At 35.3% G+C, this 23420-nt stretch overlaps 1 protein-coding gene across 1 annotated transcript in view; it reads right to left on the reverse strand.

Annotated features, from left to right (window-relative positions):
* The window catches only part of LOC104461436 (cytoplasmic dynein 2 heavy chain 1-like), a gene marked incomplete at both ends in the record, with an annotated part of 31735 nt that extends 9119 nt beyond the window's left edge, over positions 1-22616 (reverse strand). The window contains 12 exons of the mRNA XM_010073049.1: positions 435-560; positions 3348-3508; positions 5433-5505; positions 7396-7527; positions 8674-8751; positions 10831-10881; positions 14349-14414; positions 16474-16563; positions 18331-18474; positions 19254-19388; positions 21040-21159; positions 22453-22616. Of these exons, the coding sequence (XP_010071351.1) occupies positions 435-560; positions 3348-3508; positions 5433-5505; positions 7396-7527; positions 8674-8751; positions 10831-10881; positions 14349-14414; positions 16474-16563; positions 18331-18474; positions 19254-19388; positions 21040-21159; positions 22453-22616 (1340 nt within the window). The remainder of the gene's footprint in view (positions 1-434; positions 561-3347; positions 3509-5432; positions 5506-7395; positions 7528-8673; positions 8752-10830; positions 10882-14348; positions 14415-16473; positions 16564-18330; positions 18475-19253; positions 19389-21039; positions 21160-22452) is intronic.
* Between the last annotated feature and the right edge of the window lie 804 nt (positions 22617-23420).

Consider the following 23420-nt stretch of genomic DNA (forward strand, 5'->3'; position numbering starts at 1 on the left):
TTATGCTCTTGTGGAAAGAATAAGAAACTTCTGATACATATCCATATTCTAATACTCACAAGATCTGAAATTTTATAATTAGTAGAAGGTTTACAAATACTTCCTTACTGTTCACTGTCAGACTAGATGACACACATCACTATTATCTTACTTTGCCTTTCCATTTTTTCAAAATGGATTATAAGAATGTTAAAGGCACATGCATGCCACATAGTCATTGCTAGACAGAAGACAGACTTCAAGCTCATGCGCATGTAGCACACTTTACAGCAAATCATTAGAATCTGGAAAAGTCATGATTAAGAAAACTGCAAAGGTTTATTTTTAAATTGTTGGAATTTTAAACATCACCATGGAAATGCCTGAAATGCTTCAGAAATGTTGCATACTAATTTCTTCTGGTTTCCAACACATTCTTCTCTAGTTACCCTCACCTTTTCCAATACAGGTAGCCAAGATGTAACAAGATGCAGGTTCTTTAAACACAGCCATTCTCCGTTGCGTGCACATTCTTTTAAAGTTTGAATAGCCAAGTCAGCTTGGCCTTGGCCCATTGCAATCTGAAATGAGAAACACAGTTGCCTCAGTTATTTCTTATACGTCATTTAACAGCTAAATACAAAATTGTGTTTTCAAATTAGAATGTATATGTAAAAAAGGTGTGCTAAAGATAACCAGAATTTTCTCTAATGTGATAGGCTACTAAAGTAGGGAAAATACTAAGGAAAACAGTTTTTTCTTTGCAAACGAACTGAAGTTTCTAAACAAACAACATTACCTAGCCTTTTTACAGAAAAAAACATACATCACTTGGTGACACTGATGCTATTCCCTAGGAACTGAAAATGTAATTTAAATATCAGTGACAAAACTCTTATTACTGCAGAACTGCTGACACAATAAAATCAAGAGATGAATGAGAACAAATTTTCTTTTGACTGTAAGTTAGGAGCACTTCCTTTGAAGAGAAACACTCAATTTCATATTAAGATGAGTGAAAAACTAAGGTTGATCTCTTTCCAACTGGGAAATACAAATAGCTTAACAAACAGTCTTTTCTTCAGTATTTATAGAACCACATTGCTGCTAAAATTAATTTGAATCTTCAAATGGAAATTCAAATATCCAAAACTGAATTTTCTGATAAATTACAGAAAATTGAAAATAAAGAAAGGAATTGTTCTGTGGCACAATTACTGCAATAATTGATGTTAGACTATCTGTAGAATACATTCACCTTAGTTCTTCCTTAGAATCTAACTGTAAGCTTTACATAACAAAAAGCCCTGAACCAAACAAGCTGAAAAGACAGTGGGTCTTAGCCAGTCTGAAAAGTCTTGTCTTGGCATTTCTGCTATAGCAAAACAGAACTACTGTGATTATTATGACTTCATCAAATATCCTTTAAGAGGAAATGCATCCTGTCTTTTTATCCTAAAACTGAACTGATTCAAAGAAACTTGGGGTCTTTATACGATGATACAGAGATATCCTCCGCCTAAATAAAACTGAGTATAATACCTGGGAATAATTTAAAAGAGCCAAAAGAAGAAAACTGAACGTCACCAGACAATATGGTAGTACACCACACAAATTTAGTGGTCTATTCTTTATCCCATATGAGAAATGATTCAACAGAAAAGAAAAATCTGATCTTCTATGTTCTACTCAAATAAGAAAGTGCAGGAAAAAATAATAACAAAACATTCTCATTAGTAGGACAGCTTTCAGATCATTCAGCTTTGAGTACCGCTGCTTAACTGAATTCCATACCATGCTACATTTTAAAAGTCCAACATGTAAAGGATATTTAGAGAAACACAAAAAGCCATGTAGCAGAATAAGAAATATGGTAGTAGGATCTGCATCTTTACAATTCGATGGGAAAAAATTCATTACATCAGTGCACGTTACTTGACATTTTCCATTTCTATGCTAACCAGTGATCAGCTAGATAACAACTCCCCTCCTCTGAATATTTCAAATGACAGAAGGAAATAATGTTTTACAGAAAGGTGTAAAGCATATTGGCACTGTGTATTAGGAATGTTAGGAAACCACTTGCATCATAGAATAATTTGAGTTGGAATGGATCCTGGAGGGTCTCTAGTCCATTCTCCTGCTCAAAGTAGGCCCAACTATGAAAGATCAGACCAGGAGTCAAGGGCTTTGTCCAGTGGACTCTTGGGAACCTCCAAGGATGGAGACTGCACCTGGAAACCTTCTTTCCCAGGGCAGGAATCTGCATTTCCTGAATTCTGTAAGGTTCCTGACATCCAAGGAAAGCCAAGGAGAGTTGTGAGCCCATTGCTCGGTGAGGCAGGGCATGTAGTGACAAGGCACACGGAAAAAGTTGAGGTATTCAATGCCCTTTTAGTCTGAGGTTTCACTGCTGATGCTTGTTCTCAGGCTTCCCAGGTCTCCCAAACCTACAAGCTGGAGTGAAGCAATACCCACAGTACAGACAGAGAGATGGGATGCATCCAATAGTGCTGAGGGGCCAGCTGATGCCACTCCTTGTTCTCATTTTCAAAATGTTTGAAACAGACACAGAAAATATAAAGTGATTTCTTAACAGTACAATTCAGATTAAAGTCTGCTCAAAGTGAATTCTCTTCATTCAGTTCAGTTTCGCATTGAATCCAAAACTGGGAACAAGTTGTATACCACGACAAAAAACAACTGTTATATTGGCTGGGTAAATAATGGCAGTGTTGTATGTCTATTCCTGAAATCTGAGGGCTCTCCTGCATGGTCGATCCTAAACACTTTTTTAAAAAGACTTGAAATATGAGAGTTCTGTTCAGGAACTTCCATCAACAATCAATTGATTAACATTTACTTGTAAAATTTCTCAAAATATTTTACAGAATTTCACAGAATATCAAAGTATTCAGAAACACTGAACAATTGACTTATGTTTTCTGTTGAAGAAAGAAATATGCAAGTCCCATAAGCAGAGGAAATTATAAAGTCTAGTTTTCAGTGGGTTTTGTTCATATTTCGATTACTCCACACTAAAAAATAGAATGTTTCAGCCATGTATAACAATTCTCCGTCTCTTTTGTTCTCTTCCATCTATCTTCTCATTTTTCCCTTCTCCACGTTGGAGGAATGCCTCTCGTGTGGATTCTGCTTCTGTGAGGATCAGTAACTCTGTCTCTCTTCAGCCCATTTTGCCAAGGATCAGAAGTTAGCGGAAAGATAGGTGGGACCAACAAACACACAGACACCAAACTATGCTTTTACATACTAACTTCCTTAAAAAAAATAAGGTAAAACAGATATTACTACTGTAAAATTTTACACATTGTGGTTTTTAATCAGTATGCTTATCTAAGACTGACCTGATGGTAGCAATCGGTATCTCTTTCAACACTGGCAAGTTCCTGCAACTCTTGAGAAGGATCAGCACCAGGAGAAATAATTATCAAGATGGGCTCAATCTCCAGCGTCTCTTTATACAGACGTTTCAAATTCAGAGGCAATGGAGATAAATCTTTAATTCCTATAATTAGAATTAGAATTATTATGGAAATAAAGTGACTACACAGGATGGGGTGTTTTATTAACCATTTTAGAGGTCACCTAGCTGTCAAAGTTCTGTCCCACTGAGACCATAAAACAGGTCCTACAATGAGAAAAAAATAGGCAGCTAGAAGGCACCCTATATTGATAAGAAAAAGACAAGCATCATAACAGTGCCTGGTCTTCCAGCTTGACAAATCATAGAACCATAGAATCATAGAATGGTTTGGGTTGGAAAGGACCTTAAAGATCATCTAGTTCCACCCCCCCTGCCATGGGCAGAGACACCCTCCACTAGACCAGGTTGCTCAAAGCCTCATCCAGCCTGGCCTTGAACACCTCCAGGGATGGGGCATCCACAGCTTCTCTGGGCAACCTGTGCCAGTGTCTCACCACCCTCACAGTGAAAAATTTCTTCCTAATGTCTACTCTAAATCTACCCTCTTTCAGCTTACACCCGTTACCCCTTGTCCTCTCCCTACACTCCCTGATAAAGAGTGCCTCCCCATCTCTCCTGTAGGCCCCCTTCAAGTACTGGAAGGCTGCTACTAAGTCTCCTCGGAGCCTTCTCTTCTCCAGGCTGAACAACCCCAACTCTTTCAGCCTGTCCTCATAGGGGAGGTGCTCCCATTACAGGGAATTAAGTCATCTATGGTAAAACAGAATCATGATGAAAGTACCCTCTCAATCTACTAATAACGTTTGACAGAACAGGATAACCTTACTCCTGAAAATATCAGCCCTGGTGGCAGACATGGAACCCATTTTGACCAACAAACAACGTCCACAGACAGAGCATAAAGAGGGAGTAAGATAAACTCCCATACAAACGTCATTAAAAATGTAAGAATTAGAGACCTAAACTTGTATCTAATGTTGTACTAATAAGAAGTGGCACACATGTCAGGAACTTAAAATTACCACAGTTGTCCTTTTTATATGTAACTAACTCATCGATTGCATTATCGTGCAAAATCACCCATCTCAAAATCATTCTAATTGCATAACTTCACAAGTACTGGAAATGTAAGTCCAGCCATACTACCTTGTCAGCCTATGAGACAATCTTCCAGATGCATTTTCTACCACACTAAAAACAGCCTTTGCCACTTACATTTAAGATTTTTACAATCTAGATCCTTTCCTTTCTGTTAATCCCACTTCTGTCCTGACACTATACATTAAAAACAACAAATTCTGCCTTGTCCCTATGTAACGCAGAGAGTGGCTTTTAAAACTACGTCCACCCCAATGAGACATACATAATTAATCTTCCACATGTGTATTGCCATTAACTGATAAAAACTGAAGAAAGGTTTTGCTGTGCTGTATTGCAACATTATTTGGAATATAAATACCAAACTTTGGATACAACAAACCTCAGAGAGAAAACAGACAGACTAGAATAAACAGACAATCACAGTATTGAATCACTCTAAATCATGTGTATTCCTAGACAGACAGTATCACAGTCCAAGAAACTGACAAAAATGACTGAAACTACGAAACAATCTTTTGAGATCCAGTTTACAAAATCTCAAACCTAATGTTTTTTAGATAGCAAATTACATTAAATGAGATCTTTTTTTTGTAAATTTGTATCTTAAGGAAAATGCTGCAGTGTAAAACCCACAGAAAAGCAGCTATCCTCCTTAATTACTCCAGTGTTCAGGAATTCATTAAAAGAATCTGACAGATCTTTTTTTATATTTTAAATCACTATGCAGCATAAACCAAACCATTTTAAAAGCAATTTTTAATGATACAAGAACAAAATCCATTTGCAGCAGATTTTCAAATCCTAAAACTTAGGGATTCCATAAGAACTATAAAATAAAAGAGAAACAAAGGACAAAAATTATCTAATTGTTGTGGGGAAACACCTTGGTGAAAAATTGACTTACCTAGGGTTTTACATGCAAAAAGAGCCATGGCACTCTGTAGCCTGTCTGGTCGGACAGCCTGGACTGCAAGTACCTTAAAATAAAATATACTCAGGGGAGATGAGTTTATAAAAGTATATTGTGACAATTTAAAATGCAAGACTCTTATAATAAGGCTGAATTCTTTAAACTTCTCTTTAGAACAAAGTTATCTTCTCTGAATATCTGATCATTCCTTTCCAAAATAATCTAACGCAATTTTTCTTTTGTAAGTAGCTTGTCCTATTAATAGAATCAGAAGATGGATCTACATCTAATATCTATTTGTAAGCTGAAACTTTTTCTACGTGTTTTAGAAAAAAGGTAGCTATGTGTGTAGCTAGAATGACAGAAAGGAAACAGCTTTATATTGGTCATCTAAATTCTATACTTGTATTTAGGCAGTAACTTCCTAACTGGAATACTAATGTTTCTGATTTCAGTGCCTTAATACAGGAAAATCATAATTTTTGAAATAATTTCCTTTGTTTAAGCACACCTTTGGAATTTCACATCTAACTTCTTTTTCTGAGACATTCTGGATTTCAAACCTCCTAGTTCTGCAAATGCTTTTACTGTTCTTCAAAAGACTACAGAATATGAACAGCTATCAATTCAGACATAAATTAGCAGTTTCCCCACCAGCTACGACTTTTTCAGTTAACTTCCTGCAAACATTCAGTACAGTCAACTAATGCAACTTCAGTAGAAATGATTTGTTAAAATCACCACCTCTTCTCCTACCCACTTACTGGCAGACCTGTAAACCACAATTCTAAACCTACCATCACATTCCAGTTCCCAAGTCTGGAATATCCGTGTTAGTTTTAGAGGACAAATTTAACTTAATCAAATTTTTAAGAAAATATGACGTTTTAAGCTTGAGATTACACTAAGTGCTACTGCACCATTTTTAAGTTCAACATATAGTTCAAAAGAAACTAATTTATCAGTGGCATATAAACCTAACCAGGTAGTTTCAGTATATCTCATCAACAGAAAACATTCTTAATACTTTCTGTGCAAGAATCTAGATACATAATATGCTGATCATTCCAGACTTATTTTCCTATAAATGCATATTTTTATGATGACACACTGCACACATAAGAATTGCTCTTCTGCATTTCATCAAATCAGACATGACTCAGAAAATTCCCTTCCAAAATGGTTTGCTTCTAAATTCTATGCGTGCTATTCTAGAAATTCTCCTCCACAAAAACTCCAAATAGAGAGCCAACCAGCATGAAACCACATGGTCTTATACCCCATCCCTTCTTTGGACGGGCCTTCATACTATATGAAGTGACTTCAAATGAAAAAGTCACATCATCATTTGAAAGTAACAACATCCTTTCTTCCATAGACACAGGAGGGATGACATTGTTCTCTTCCAAAGGAGAAGAATCCCTGATCCCTGGGTGGAGGAAGGAACTTACCTCTCCAACATACTTGGTGAGTTCTTTAATGAGCAAGCTTTCAGAAAGAGAAATATTTCATGACTACTATTCTAAAAAGCATGGCTGCTACTATGTTTTGTGGTTTTCAGTCAGATGTGTGAGATTGCACATTTAATGATGTACCAAATCAATGATGCTCAACAACTGACAAATTCTACACTAACAAAGCAACAATGAAAAAATTGTAATACCTATTAATAAAATTAATTCAGTGAATATGAATAGAGAGCTTGTTACCTTACAGGGTGTGCTCAGTTGCTACCAATACACCAACACAAAAAAGACTCAGATAAGAGAGAACTAAATATGTATTATAGAAAAAAAAATACTTAGACTAAATAAACTAGTTAAGCTGTAAGACAATAGTAAGTACTGTCACTGCTTATAATTCTACCACACCTGAAGCCTAAATTACCAAGATACAAAACTTACTTTCAGTGCTGAACTCATCATTATTTTTAAATAATTTAATATGAAAATATTACCTGCTGAAACAAGGAAATTCTTTTTACAATAGTAGATGGAAAGTCTTGTTCACACACAGAGCTCTGAGAAAAAGCGTGCCACAAACCTTCATCTTCAAAGCAAAGTGTCTGATAGAGACCTGGGAGAGAAATCTACAAAACAAATAATGTCTATTTAACCATAAAGAAGAATAGCTATTTGGACATTGTATATTTTAATTAATTTCCAAATACCACTATGACAGGTAAATGTCTGTGCATATCACATAATTCAATTTTATCCTTGGAGTTAAAGAAGAAAAGGGTAGGTTTTAAAATTAACCATTTGTTTACCTATTCCCTGGAAATGCTCAGTCTGTATTTTTGGTTTTAAACTTTGGACTCTACACAATTGTAGTCCTTTCCTTTAATCATGACCAGGATCTTTTTCTATCAGTATATGCTACTGATTCAGCCAGTTACTCACTTCCTGTTTGGTTGGCTGTTTTTTTAAACCCCTAACAATCATGCTTTTAACACCATTATTGCAATTGTTCCTGATTCCTGGTAAAGAGAAATGAAAAATAACGAACTCTGGAGTTAGCAGCAAAAGTCCTTCCCTAAGACCAGTCAAGGTTTTCCTTCTTGCTGCTGAGCTACATGCAGAAGGAGAAAAGCCTATGACAGATTTTGAAAGACTAGTATTTTCATTTAGTTCCCTTCAGGATCAGAGGACTGCAATACTGACTGTTGCAGGATGAATCAAAGCAAGAAAGTTTTTCCTGTTTTAGTTTGAAATTACTTGATCTGAGCAATAACAAACTGAAATACCTTTAAAGATGTGCATGGAAATCTGATAAATAGAAAACTATTTTCCAAATTAACAGTTTATGTATTTCAATACAATATGAAGTAGCTTGTGAAAGTCATTAAATAAGAGAAACCTGCAACTTATTTTTTTGAATATTTCCTTTGTACATTTTTCTATCTACAGAAATTGTAGTACCTTGGGTAGGCTTACAGTATTTTCCAATCTCAGTAACATGACAGATTCATTCACATGCACTGACATTCATTGTTAGATGGGGTAGAGATGGACATGAAAAGGCTCAGAAAAATGAGATGATACATAAAAAAAAAACGTTATTTTTTTCAAGTGGTTATATATTAAGCCATGGTTTCTGGAAGATAGTATAAACAGTTTAAAATAACAAAATATTTCTATCTGACAAACACATATTTGAGTATTCAATTCCAAATTACTATTTGTTAAAACCAAAGGCCTTTTGAGTTAAATTCAACCCACCACATGATGTATACCTTCAAAGATGCTACTGCCCAGGCTCGGTCCTGTTCTATCCAAGAGGGAATCTGGTCACGAACACTTCTTTGTGAATCCTTATTGAAGCAAGTTATGTCACACACATAAGTTACACAAACTTGTGGAAACACCATATTCAATAATAAGATTGTGAAATCCATGTTTTTAATAAAAATAGCTTTCACAACAGGAACCTTTTTGTGGTCTTTTGCCAAGTTCATAAATGGCATAAAAAACCAAAAGCTAACAATGATTTAAATTTGAGATACACTGTTCACATTAACATTTGCTTAACCACTTGAGCCTGAAAATATTTTATCATTTAGAGTCTCCGTATGACACACTCAACTTTAAGTACTTTTCCATTAAAAACAAGGGACTCCCATGACTGGCTATGTGCATATGGACTGTGAGTAACTGACTTCAAAAAATAGCTCAATTGCACATATTTGCAGTCATGAAGAAGATGGTTCTTCACACAAAGGGCAACTCAGGTAATTCACTAGGCAAAGCATAACTTCTGGACATCTCTGCACTGATAAAGTTTGGACACAGCTCTATTTTTCAACTCCTTGGAGATGGAGGAAATTCTAAAGGATGAATAACATAGCTTAAGCTCTGTATTCTCTGTATTACTTTTTATTAAAAAATCTTACAGTACCCATTAACCAGTCTGACAGTGTCCGTATGGAAATGTACTTGGATTTGTCAACACTGACCAACTTCAAGAGAAACCTTAAATGCTCAGCAGAAAAAAAGAAAGCTTTCTTGTGAAAGGATATCTCAGCCATGACTTGTGAAGTCTGAGAAAGAACAAAAGTAGGAAACTTGGAAGCAATTGTAGGAATAAACTCGAGATGGGTCTGCAATATACATTACAATTACAATTTGGGCTGAATCACATATGTCCGCAATTTTTCCAAAATATACAGATTGTGTCTGTTAGGTGGAGTAGAGGTAGGACTCGTGTTAAATTCCATTATACAATCAGATCTCACACAGCTTGAAATGACCTACAGCAAGGAAATACTTCACAATCACCAAGTTCACTGACACTTAATTGAATTATAAAGACTCCATAGAGTTGAAGAAGGACTTCTATATTCACACTGAAATGCAAAATCTGTAGTCATCTAACAGCTACAAAAACTGTGAATCTAAGGATCTTTTTAGAAACCAGATGCTAAGCAACAAAACCCGAGTAATACATTGTGAATCAAGTGACTTTCCACTTCTGCCAACACGCATGCGAGCCCAGCTGATGTCATGGATATTCTAAAAACAAGGTACTCATACTGGTCACTGTCTTGTAACACTGGATGTACAAGATACCCTGACAAGTCTAAACAAGGTCAAAGGATAAAAGTAATTGTGAATGATGAAAACTGCAGTTAAGCCTGATGGAAATGAGCTAGCCTGAACGAAGGAGAAGAGATTAGCAAAAGAGGAAGCAAAGACTGAGCTCATGATTTCTGACTAGTCTCATGTTTCCTAAAAACATCTTTCAAAACCTTTGTCAAAATAGTTTGTTCAAAGAAGGGTCATAATGGATAAGACTACAGAAAGTCTAGCTTTTCTCTACCCTTTTCTACTGGAAGGTTATTTTGAAAGTATACAGATTCAACAGAATTGAGGGGCACTTAGTAAACTAAAGCATAATTGGTCAGGCAGGCAACAGAAGCTTCTTAATCTAGCTCTGTCACCTGGGAAGATATATAAATACATCTCCAGATGTAGAACTCTGAGGATGGTGAAAACACATGTCAAAGTCAGCAAAGTGTGTGGACAATTCCATCAATCCATACAAAAAGTACAACTCCTATATGATATCGGGAGAAAGAGGTATTCAGAAACACTGATTTTAGTTACAGAAGAGGGCTTAAAACCTTCTCAAATGTACCACTGAAAAAAACAAATTGTAAACCTGGTAACAGAAAAAGAAAAAAAAGCAACAAAGACAAAAAGTTATGTAAATTAGAAAATGAGCTGTCATGTTCAAAAAGTTCAAAAAGTTTTTATATTATATGTGAGAAGTTGTTTGTTCCTTTAATGTATAAATACAATTAATTAACCAATATAGTAAGAATACAACTTTAACTTTTCAGGATTTAAGAAAATGTTTCTTTTTTCAAAATACACAAATAAATGTAGCTTACTGATTTTCTTATGGTATCTCCAATGATCACACCTGTAAAAGTCTCCCATTCCTAGGGGGAATAAATGAACAACTCAGACAAGTCACAAGACATCATTAAGAAAAAAGATTAACATGTAGTAGCACGTAGGCAAAACAGGAAGATAAACAAAGCCTAGATTCTGAAAAAGTTATAAGACATTTTAAAAAGCTAGCTAATATTACCAGTGCATAATTCCTTTCACAGAATCCAAGCTAAGGGACTGCAGTGCTTTCTAAGAAAAAGAAACAAAAAGAGAAACCCTGTCCTTTCGCAGCTCCTACAGCTCCCACCCATACTGCCCAACTATAAAGTAGCAAGAAGTAACATACGTAGCTGGCAAGGACACACATACTGCCTGATAGGGCATCAGCAGCCCACATAGAACAGGCAACTACAGAATCCATGTTTCAGTAGTGTTTCATGGTATAGGATCAAAGGATGCAGTTATTAGAACAGGGGTAATACTTAATGTAATAGATGGGTATTATGAATGCAATTCGGTTGCACTAAGAAAGGAAAATATACGTTGAATTTATGTATGATTAAATCTTTTAGAACTTGGCATTGGTATGCAGGGACACAGCTCTTAATCATTTTAAAACAGATTAGATAAGTATTTAAAAACACACTAGAAATTACATAATCCCGTATTTGGAGGTGGTAAGCAATATACTAAAAAATCTCCATAAGTATTTCAATTTTACATAATCAGTGTCTATAACTCTTTTATAAAGTTTTTTTTTGTTAAAGACAATAGTAACATTCCAAATGAAAAAGTCAATCAACCAGTACTACTCTGATATACAGACCACAGCACAGCTTTTTGCACCCATCAATCTAGTTGACTCTTGAAACAACTCTCTTTCAATTACAAACTGATGCTCCTCTCCTAATTACAAAGAAAATGCTAATGCACAGAAAAATACATGAAGGCTCCCCAGTTTTAAAACTATAAACTGTGTAATATTTTATCAAGAAAAGAAGAAGCATAATATGTAGAGATACGTAACACTACCCAAGAAAAATCTATACATATTGATTCAGAAAGAAAACGTCTTTTCCAAGAGCCAAAGCATTCCACAGTATCATGTTGAAGTTGTAAAATAAATTTCTCATTACTATGCAAAAAATTCATAAGTACAGAAGGTTGAACTCTTTTGGGACAGAGACTTAGAACACTAAATTCTCTAGCAACATAATAAGCAACTTCTAGCCTCATCACATTAAAAGCTTTAAAAGCAATAACTCTAAAAGAATAACCACTTCAGCTTCATTTTCTTCAACAAATACTTTCCTCAGGCACACTTTTCTTAACAATTTAATTAAAATAGCTTCTACCTTTCAGACAAGTAAAAAATTATTGATATTATTTGCCTGTTCCAATTCTTGAATACACAAATACTGCAGGAATGTGCATTATATGTAACCTAAATGAAGCTGGTTAAGAGCTCTAATAGCTGATGGAAATGCATGCTAAACAATAGCAACCAACACATAAAGCAGCACTTATAAGTACTTAAGAAGCCCAGGCAGCCAAGCTTGAATTTAGTCAGAAAATGATTTGCAAGTTGCTGCCTTCATGACTTGATAAAGTCAAGGGCTAGAGAGATAAAGGAAGATATTTTCAGACATTGAAAAGAAACAATAAAGATGAATTAGGGAAGTTCTAATAATGAAGAGCAGTCAGGGTATGCCTTTACCAACAAATAATTTGAGTTATTTTTATCAGGTAGCCGCACTGCTGAAAGACTGGGATTTCACTTGTTCAATCCATATGTCTGCAATGAAACAACATTGCATTCATAACATCAAAAAGTTTCAACCAACCTTTCTTAAACCTTGTCCCTTAAACTAACATCCTTCATATAATCAAATTCCATTTCTCCCTTCAAGTGTATTATCTGATTTTTACCTTCTACCCTATAATGGACTCTCCTCTAGCAAACTGGCATTTACTACCATTTGATACTCCTCCTGGTCTCCAGCTTCTAGTACAGAAAGCCATAGCTTTGTCTCTCCATTCCATGTAGGTATTTTAGATAATTAAATGTGTCTTGACTCATGCTTATCAGCCACGTTTAAGCAATTGTATTGAGTCAGTTGTGTACATTGTTCTACTACAGGCAGATTAATTTCACTGCACTACAGACAAGTATAACTTTGGCATCTGCATCTCAGCCAGCTAGCCTAGTCTGCCTGTAAGGGCAATGGACAGAAGTAAGCAATTTTAGCGGTAAACCACCTGACCCATTTTACAAAATTCATTTATGATTAAACTAATTGCTTCATTGACAGGTCTGGTTTTTAACTATTTCCTACAAAGACAGTCTAGGATAACCTCCTCAGATGAATTTTAACAGGTGTTTACATTTTAGTTACCCATTCAATCACCACTAAATGTATGATTTTACCAGAAACATGTAAATTCACTATGAACCTCTGTGTTGAGGAAGTGCATTATTTAACATCCAAAGAAATGAACATGCTATTACTGAGATGTGTGCTGCCTTATGGAAATAACAGTTAGCAGTGTTTGAGCTCTGTTGCAATTTTGTGGGGAACAGAGTAGCCTCTAGTATTCCCCATAATTAGTAATTTTCAGATTAGGCCTCATTCAGACCACTGTCAAAAATGCCACCTGACATCTCGCAATTTTTTGTGAATATGCTAATAATGCAGCATTTGCCTGAAAACTGAATGCACAGCCATTTTGATTAAATGTGGTTTGAACCTATATCAACTGCATGCCACTACAGTATCAAAAATATAAACCATTCCAGAATCGCTTCATCATTCCTCCCAAAGACAGGCCACTACGGTGCAAAGAATCCAATACTTGTATGGCCAGAAAACAACACACAGGGACAACACTTTCTGCACAGTGCACTCTTGAAGACACCGTTGCAAACGAGAACATTAATGATCAGTGGTCCAGGGATTGCTTAGATAATGGCTGAAATGAAAAAGATTACTTCGTTACTTCACCTTTCAGGAAGACTCCTCACTTTAAGTGTCTTCAACTGCAGGTTACAGAATCAGACTTCCACTTAATTTCTCCTGAGGTCTTGAACTAATTTTCTGCATTTCAATACCAAGGCACAATGCGCAAGCAACCCTTGGTCACAGTGAAACAGATGTGCATCCATCACTTATCTTTATAAGGAATATCCATGTTCAACTGAAAGGATGGAGAAATGTCTAGCCATATGATGGCAGGAAACACTGATACAGTGCCTGCAAAAAAACTATAAGAACCCCCCATAAACATCTTTTTCAAATCCCTATTTAAAAGGCAACTGTTTACCTACCTTTCTCATGGCAGTCTTCACTTTGAACCTAATACGTACATATGACATCCAAATGTAACTTCCATGGAAAAATAGTAGCATATAAATCTAAAATCCTGAGTCCTACACTTACTGGCAAAACCTTTTTATCTCCTTATTTAGTCTTCATATTAAGTAAACCATTTGGGGGTTTTCTCCTCTAGCACTTACATTCTCTTGAAAAAGTTCAGGGTGCATTCCTCGTACAAAATGTAGAGCAAACATTAGCTGATCAGCCTGAAATAAAAGCAGTAAAAAATGTATTTATATGTTCATGAAAAGTCACATTTCTGCTTTTTTTTATAAGTAATAAAATATCATTAATAAATTACCTCTAATTCCATAGCATTGACTTAATGACACATATCCTAATTCAAAATTGCTACACACCTCTGCAACTTAGAGACAAACACTAACCTGAACCCTGTATCTAGAGTACATCTGAATTCAGGTGAAGAAGAAAAAACAGGTACTTGTAATAAAGCAAACATATTAAATACAATCCATTATTTTTCAAACTGTGCATAGGAAATACTTGAAATCTTCTTACAACAAAATTTTGAAACAATTTAAAAAAACAACCGACTTTTTTCTGAGGTCTATTGCATCACTTGAATTTCAAACAGTGTCTGAGCACTGGAGCAATAAACTAGGAATGGGGACTTCCTAGAGCAATGGAATAAACCATGCAAACATTCAAAACAATACTTTTTAAGAGAATACTGGCTTGTTAAAACTGGAATTCCTATGTCCATATGCAGAAACTTTTATAGATGTGTTTTATGAAAGTTGTGCTGGAAAGCACGTCTATGTAATGAAGTCAACGTGAAAAACTGGAAGTTGGTACTCAGAAAAATCAGGAACACCCAGAAACCTAGATTAAGCCATCCAATTTTCAAAGTCTGTCTGTAATCTGGAAGATGTATTTTACAGACAATAGAATCATAGAATGGTTTGGGTTGGAAGGGACCTCAAAGATTGAGTTCCAACCCCCCTGCCATGGGCAGGGACACCTCCCACTAGACCAGGTTGCTCAAAGCCTCATTCAGCCTGGCCTTGAACACCTCCAGGGATGGGGCATCCACAGCTTCTATGGGCAACCTGTTTCAGTGCCTCACCACTCTCACAGAAAAAAATTTCTTCCTAATATCTAATCTAAATCTACCTTTTTTCAGCTTAAAACCGTTACCCCTCATCCTATCACTGCACTTCCTGATAAAGAGTGCCTCCCCAATGTTCAATCTTTTCTGATATCTAAAAAAAGCTGCCTTTCCATATGCAAAAGATGTGATGACTTATTGGAAGGCTTTGCATACTCATGACTTCAAACACAGACATTAAATTACCATGAGAATATTTCATGAGAATCCACTTGGACTTTGACAAATCAAAATGTTTAGAAATAACCTACCTCTAGGCTACCTCTGCCTCCTCAATATAGTGTTGCTAGGCTGGGAGGAGAGGCGAGGAGGTGTTATAAAATTTTCCAAGATCTCTCGATTCTCACGGATCAAACTCCAGACTTGCATGATTTTTACTACTACTCAAATCATCTATGCAGACCTACTATGCATTCTTCACCCTAGTACTATGAGACAAACCCCTCCTACTACGACTATTCCATGTGAAAGTAAAAATTGAAATAGAACATGAAAGGCATATCTATCCTAGGTTTTCACCAAGAAAGCAAGCAGAGAAAAGCCACCTTATTCAAATACAGAGCAAACAAGAAATACATTAAGAACATTATATGGAGGAATGCAGCAACAAACAAGCTAGCAGGTAGAGATTCGCAGGAGGATGTGAAAAGAAAAAGGATAATATTATAAATTTTTTTCAGTTTCCTTTATTTAAAAAAAAATAACAAGTAATCACACAAAACTTTATAATGACAGCTAGGTCAAACTCTCATACGCAGGAATCCTAGAAATAAGAGCGAACAGACTAAGAATGCTCAGAAGATTGCAAAGCCTGAGACTGGCTATGAAGCCAGAATAAGGCAGAGATGAGGAGCAGAGGTAAAGCAGAAATAGGACTAGACTGAGAATAGCCTTGTCCATTAGAAAACTGCTCTGTGGAGAAACGCACATAAGCAATCTTAATGCTGTTGTATCCTAATTTTTAGTCCTCCTCATTTCGCATGTTAAATATTGCAAGTGTAATTTTTGCATGTATTAAATATGCACTGACACAATACTGTTTTTGTATTTATTTAAAGTAGATCAACTGTTGGTTGCTGAAAGAACATTTTCAAAACCAGTGCACTGTATAAAAGCCAGAAGAAATAGAATCTTACCTTAAACAAACAACGACAAACATATTCATATACTGTATGTTTCAAGGAGCCAATAAGCGACTTGATTCTTTCCTCAGTATTACTTGAATCCTAAAAAGAAAGTTTGGATTTCAAATATTCACATGGAAGTAAAAATCTTTTTATGTACTCTGTAAATTTCAGCAGAACGACACAAATAATCTGGACTCTATTTGACACTTACTAGTTCTAAAAAGATATTCTGGAATTCAGCTGCAGCTATCAATGAGGAGATGATAAAATGAGCAGTTCATGCTAAAGCATTAAGAATCAATATTTTGGCCTTGAATATTTTGACTGTGAACATTATACAACATTATATATAAGGTAAATACATAGAGAATGAGATAACAGTTTCATCTCCTGACATTAATATCCTTGAAATCTCATAGTTTTCACTTAGTAAAATTTGCTTGTGTGTTGAATTACTATATTTAATGTTATTAAATGGGTTTGTTGACATTCAGTGTAGTTAGTAAAATTCCAGACAAATTTTGCTCAACTGAGGAGAACTGTAGAGAATTCATTGTAGAGAATTAATTGTAGAGAATAGTAAATATAACCTGTCCTCCAAAGCTTACAGACTAAAAGACTAATTATAACAGGAGAAAAGTGAAAGAAAGATAGGATAAAAGAAGAAAGAGGAAAAAAAAAAGAAAAGAAAACAAACAAAAAAAAAAAAAGGTGAGAGAGGTAACAGGTCGTATGAGACTTAACAGAAACAAGTTCCTTTCTACCACACTAGAATCTGAGGAGATGAGTTTATCTCAACTCATCAATTTGGATTTACAAGCTGATTTGACTAATACCTTTTCCATGTCTAAAAGATAGCTTGAAAAGAATTAAGAACTGGATAGAGAGGAAAAAAAAAAAGGAAGAAAGCAAAAAAGGCAGAAACAGAAGTTGAGCTTTAAATAGGTAACATACTAGTAAGGAAGAAAAGGAATTATGAAAGAATGTGAAAGTAAGAACAAGAAGTTAGAAGCTCATGTTGTGGAAGAGAAGTAATAGGTAAAACACTTTTAAGAGGGCAAGTTCACATAGCCTCCAGCCTTTATCACACTCCTGGTAAAGACTGGAGCTGAAGGAAAGTTGTAAGCACAGATGCCAGAATAAAGGGGAATTCAAAAGCAACATGATGAAAGGCTGGTGAATACCTTTTTAAAGTGGAAACAAGGAGAAATAAGATGAATTTTGGAGATGCTGAATGAAAAGAAAATGCATCGTTACTCAGTGTGGGTTTTTAGATCTAAAGAGTGAGGTGACAAGGGATAAATCCATAATTCTGTGCTTCAATAAGAACAATATACTGGCATTAGAACACAGAAAAGTAAAAATTACATTTGCAATGAGACAGGCTGCATGCATGCTTACAAATTGCATATAAGTAGATAAAGTTTTGATCTTCCTTCAGATAACTGAATCATGTAGAAATATAACTCTTTTCTTATTTTACCCCTTGTTGATAGAATTAGCCTTATTTGCAGATTAGATCATTAATTTATTTAAATAAAGCCTTCACTAAAGTTATAATCAATCTTGGTTTTCCAAATTCACCTTAGACAAAGTGCAAGCCGGAAATAACAAATAAGAGTTATTTGTTTTCAGATGGCACAATAATTTTATGATTTACATCTAATGTAAGATCATTAAAAATTCCATGTGCATGTATTCTAAATATCAAAAGCACAATAGTTCAGCATCACTACTTATTATATATTTCATCATCAGTTATCATCCATTATTTTCTAAAAATGTCCAGAGCAACTAAGAAATTCTAAGGATTAAAGCAAATTGATTCTTCTGCAGCATTAACAGCTTCAGGAAAAGAGAAAATACCTGCTCGCTTTGCAGAGCTTTTTGGAAAAGCCGCAGGAAAGCCGCCAAACTAAAACGGTACATATTATTAATTTTGGACAAGTCAGAGATAATAAAATACATCTTGCTAGCACTCTCAGCTAAAGGGAGATAGGCGTCCCTCTCCTGTGGATAAAAAAAAAAAAGCCCACACATATATGAAAAAAGTACATTACTGCCATCTACCGGTTATTGCATAAACATTCATTCATCCCATCAAAAAAAAAAATTCAGATGACTCCCACTGCTGCAGAAAACTGAATCCTTTCCGATTCTTCAAATTGAGAGACATGCACTCAAGACTTCAAAACCGTCTTTAGATTTCAAACTTGGAAGAAAGCATTTTTAGCAAGAAATTATTTAAATTATAAAGAATATTTTGGAAATTAATCCCTAGGGCACCAAGGCCTCTTCCAACCACAGAACACATGCCAAATTTCAACTGAAAATTTTAAACTAAACAAATAACAACAGAGAGGTAAACTCTGGAATGTGTTACAAAAACAGCATGCCAGATGAATAGCATCACCAATATTCTGAATTTTTGCAACAGCAAGGGATATACTAGGTAAGAACATCCATATGAGCCATACTGTTTGCAACAGCAGATGGCAAAAATAAAGTCAAAACCCACTACTTGCCAATAAGTCTTTGGGGAAAATTCCTTTAATTCTAACTGGCAGACTTTAAATTGTGTAGCTATTTACCACGTCTAAAACAAAGAAATTTAATTACTGAAAATACCTTCTGTACTTGCATATCCCAAATATCTTTTATTCCAAAAAATTAATTTAGTATGTTACTGATCTCATACTCCTGTGGATGTATATATCCTCTTTGTATCGAAGATGACTAGCTTTAGCAGGAAAAAAACTAGCAATAAAAGATTAGAAATACCCTCTTACCTTATCAAGGAAACTCTGAAGTCTGTGAGACTCAACAAGTGATTCTTGGATGAGTGCACTACTTGCTTTAGTCTGATTCAGAGATTCAATCAGATCCTTATTTTCTAGTATATTGCCTTGTGATGTTGCAAGCGTCTGTAAAAAAAGTCATCTGTGTTAAATTAAAAAACCCCTGTGTTCTGGCTTCAGGTAAAATAACCATTTTGGAAGCTGTCCTTCTTTCTGACCTGTACATATTTCTGAATCATTGAAGGCATCACGAGTACTACAAAGCAGACGGTTACTCCAAAAACTGTGATGTTGTTTTAAAGAAGCATGGAAAAAAACAAAACAAAACAAAACAAAACAAAACAAATCGCCAAATAAACAGATTACCAGGTTCTGAAACTTAAGTCGTCAGCAAGCTTTTGAGAATGATTTCTACCATCAGAGTCTTACGCACTAATATCCCCACAGTAAATACAAATTAGGTGGTTTTTTCTGCTATTTAAGTACCAATTTGACCTGAAACTAGCTACTTGTAACGACTTCCTGTACCCAATCATTCATAAATTCATTTTCCTTCAAAAACATTCCAATATCCCCTTATAAAATTTAGTTCTCATTTCCAACTGAGATGAATATCACAACTACAAAAATTTCAGTTTTGTAAGCAGACATCCCTTCAAAATCCTTGAGATTACCCCACATTTTCCCCGAGTTCATAGTATCATAGAAAGGTTAAGTTTGGAAGGGACCTCAAAGATGGAGTTCCAACCCCCCTGCCATGGGCAGGGACACCCTCCACTACACCGGGTTGCTCAAAGCCTCATTCAGCCTGGCCTTGAACACCTCCAGGGATGGGGCATCCACAACTTCCCTGGGCAACCTCTTCCAGTGCCTCACCACCCTAACAGAAAAAAATTTCTTCCTAATATCTCATCTCAATCTACAGTCTTTCAGCTTAAAACCATTACCCGTTGTCCTATCACTACACTCCCTGATAAAGAGTGCCTCCCCATCTCTCCTGTAACCCCCTTTCAGTACTGGAAGGTGCTCTAAGGTCTCGCTGGAGCCACACAATTTCCTTTCTTGTAAGAAGTGGGAAAAGCTTGAATGATTCACTATTATTTAAGGTTTTTTACTAACCTTCAGTAAATACACTTCAATACAATTTTTTAGTCAGACAACAACACAAAATTGGCTTCTTGTCAGTTAAGTCAGTTCTGAACGACCACCTGTAGGACAGCATTTCAGGATACTTGGAGGCAGAGATGTACCAGTTAGAATAGTAGAATGCACTTAGTTCTCTAGTTGAAAAGAGTCTAGGACAACATCATCAGTGTTTTCAAGGAATTTGATATTGCTCTGAGGAATCATAGTGTGAGCTATGAGATAGCCACAGTATATATGTCTTTATTCCAAGGCTTTCAGAAGAAAACCAGTACAGTACCTCAGATAGAATGCTAACATAATTGCTTTGGGATTAACGAATTTAGCTAGATCACCTCCAACACCAATTTATTTGTTGACAAAGTCCATGTCACACCTCGGTTTCTACTGAGCTTTAAGCTTCTTTCTACATGGTCAAAGAGTATTCTGATTTCAGTGCTATCAAGAATGCCAAAGTTGAAACCAACCTTGGAGTTAATACCTGGACAGTTTTTGGTGCAGATCTCTTGCAGATCAAATAAAAAATTCTGAGGGCTCATTATGCCAACACCTTCACCATCTTCATTCAAAGACATAATAATATGAACACCATCTTACTGATTTAAGAGATATAAAAGAAGTAAATTTATTTTACCTCTAAAAGAGATTCCTCAAGCTTAGCTAACTGCATTTTCTTATCTTCTTCTTGTCGTAACAGTTTTGTCTTCTGCTCTTCCAAATCAGGCTTTTCATGCTGAATTGTTAAAGCCAAAAGCTAAAAAGAAAGAAGATTATTCAACAGGATAAAAAAAGCACTCTAATATTTCACAATATTTCACATTAATTATATCGCATAATATATACTCATCAATCATGTAGCAATATATAGTCGATATCTTTGAAAGCAGACATCTGAGAGTTTACTCAGTTGCACCAGACATCCAACAGCTTTAAATATATGTAGACATCCAGGACATTCTACAGTGGCAAGTATAAGTCAGGAATTACTGTGAACCATGCCCTTGTGTACAACAGCAGTTGCAAGCCAAGTGAGATACTCAAGTGCATCTCAAAAGCCACTGGATCATTTTAATAAGGACACAGATTCACACCCTTTTATGCTGAGACCTAAACCTCTGCACCTCAAGCTGAATCACATCTGTGTTTAAATGACTGGCAGACTTCATTAGTGTATAACTGTTATCAGACACAAAAGAAGTAGGTGATAGAAAGCACAATCTGGAAAGAATGGCAGCGAATCTATTTCCAGCAAGTTTACCAAGAGACAAACCCCGCTCCTGTCAACAAAGAAGGAAAACAAAAAAAAAAAAAAACAGGTTGGTTTTTTTTCTGTATTTCTACTTAACAAGGGGGTCAATTCACTTGGTTACACTGTATGATGTTGATTTCCTATCTCCAGGGGAGGGAGGAAATCCATACAGTTATCCATGCTTCACATTGTGAATAATATCTTACTTATCAATATCTTATTTACATCCCTTTCTAAGTCCCCTATTAGTTTGGAAAGACTTGTTTCATACCAAATAGAGGGTTTTTTCTTCCTTTAATTTATCTATTTTCTTTTTTTTCGTTCTTCCATCTGTATACTACATTTTGCTTCCTAAACGTTATAGAAAAAAAACTCAAAAGCGACTAGTATTTTGGAGGAAGTAAAATACACAGCTTTTTTGTTCCATTATGTTTTTCCTGTACACACAGTATCTTGATGTTAGCATTACTCTCTAGACACTGGAGAGTAATAACAGAAATGTTTCCACATTACTATAATCTCATCTTGAAGGGAAAACAGAAGCTTAGCAACTGATCTGTTGCAAGTGAAGTCAATGAGACAGTGTCCATTTTCTCTATTGGACTCCCTGCTTGGTTCCAAAATGCATAAAAACAATATTTAAAAATTTGAATTTAGTTTCAGTGCTAATTTTTATTTCTGTGCTAGAAATCACCTCTGTGACCATTAATGCAAACTGCACCATAGGGTTTCTTCCAGAAGCTGGGTGTAGCTATGAATGTCTGCTACACACATCTTGTTTTTATTCTACATGCCTACCTGTCCTCTTAAGCCACCTCCTGTTGTGGTAAAATTTACTTCTGTAACAATAGAAGAAGCATCAGGTGGAATGAAGGGATTTGGGTTCCTTGTCGACAGAAAAAGACGGAACTCTTCATTATAATCTATCATTTTTTCACCTATTTGTATAGTGTAACGGGGTCCTGTAAATAATAAATAGATGTTATACTCACTGTGACTGGAACATTCTAGAATTATCTGAAAATAAAGATATTTGTGTAACACTTTGTGACCAATAGATGCAAATACACTTTATAAAATGTATTTACAATTTGTTCAGAAAGAAAAATAGATTTAAAATACTTAAGGAATATAACCTATCCTGCATTGATAGACAAAAAAATGCAATAACATAGCACTAGTGTGAGAAAGTTACATAGTGAGAATATTTAATACACCAGAGTAGTTTAATTATCCTTACCCAGTACAAAAAGCATAAATGGCAAAAAATGTGCTTGAAGAAAAAGTAATACTAATGAATCTTTAAAATCTTCAAACAATGAATAGCAAACAAAACACCACAGAAGATACACTGGAGAATCCCCCTTTTGTGTAAGAACTCTGTCGTAATTTAAACATATTCATTTACATTTTTACATAGGTATACCATTCTATCAAAACACACTAGCCATAATTACATACTGTCTAAGATGGTTCAACATCTTCTGAATGCAATCCAAAACCATCAGATTTAGTCCCTGGATCTGTTACATTTATTTGTAGAAGGTTGATGTTGCTGTACAATCACAATTCTATTAAAATATTACTTTCTATAATATTTGTTACAGAGAAAGTCTATTAAACTAAAGATGCTGGAATATCTAGTCATTAGATTGAAAGAAAAATATTCCACTAAGAAATATCACATAAATTTGTCCGATTATAAATACATTTAATTCAATCCAATCACAGTATGAAACAAACAATAAACTTATTAAATTAATAAT

Source organism: Pterocles gutturalis, unplaced genomic scaffold (genome assembly GCF_000699245.1).
Source record: "Pterocles gutturalis isolate BGI_N339 unplaced genomic scaffold, ASM69924v1 scaffold23366, whole genome shotgun sequence".
In the NCBI taxonomy this organism is placed as follows: Eukaryota; Metazoa; Chordata; class Aves; order Pterocliformes; family Pteroclidae; genus Pterocles; species Pterocles gutturalis.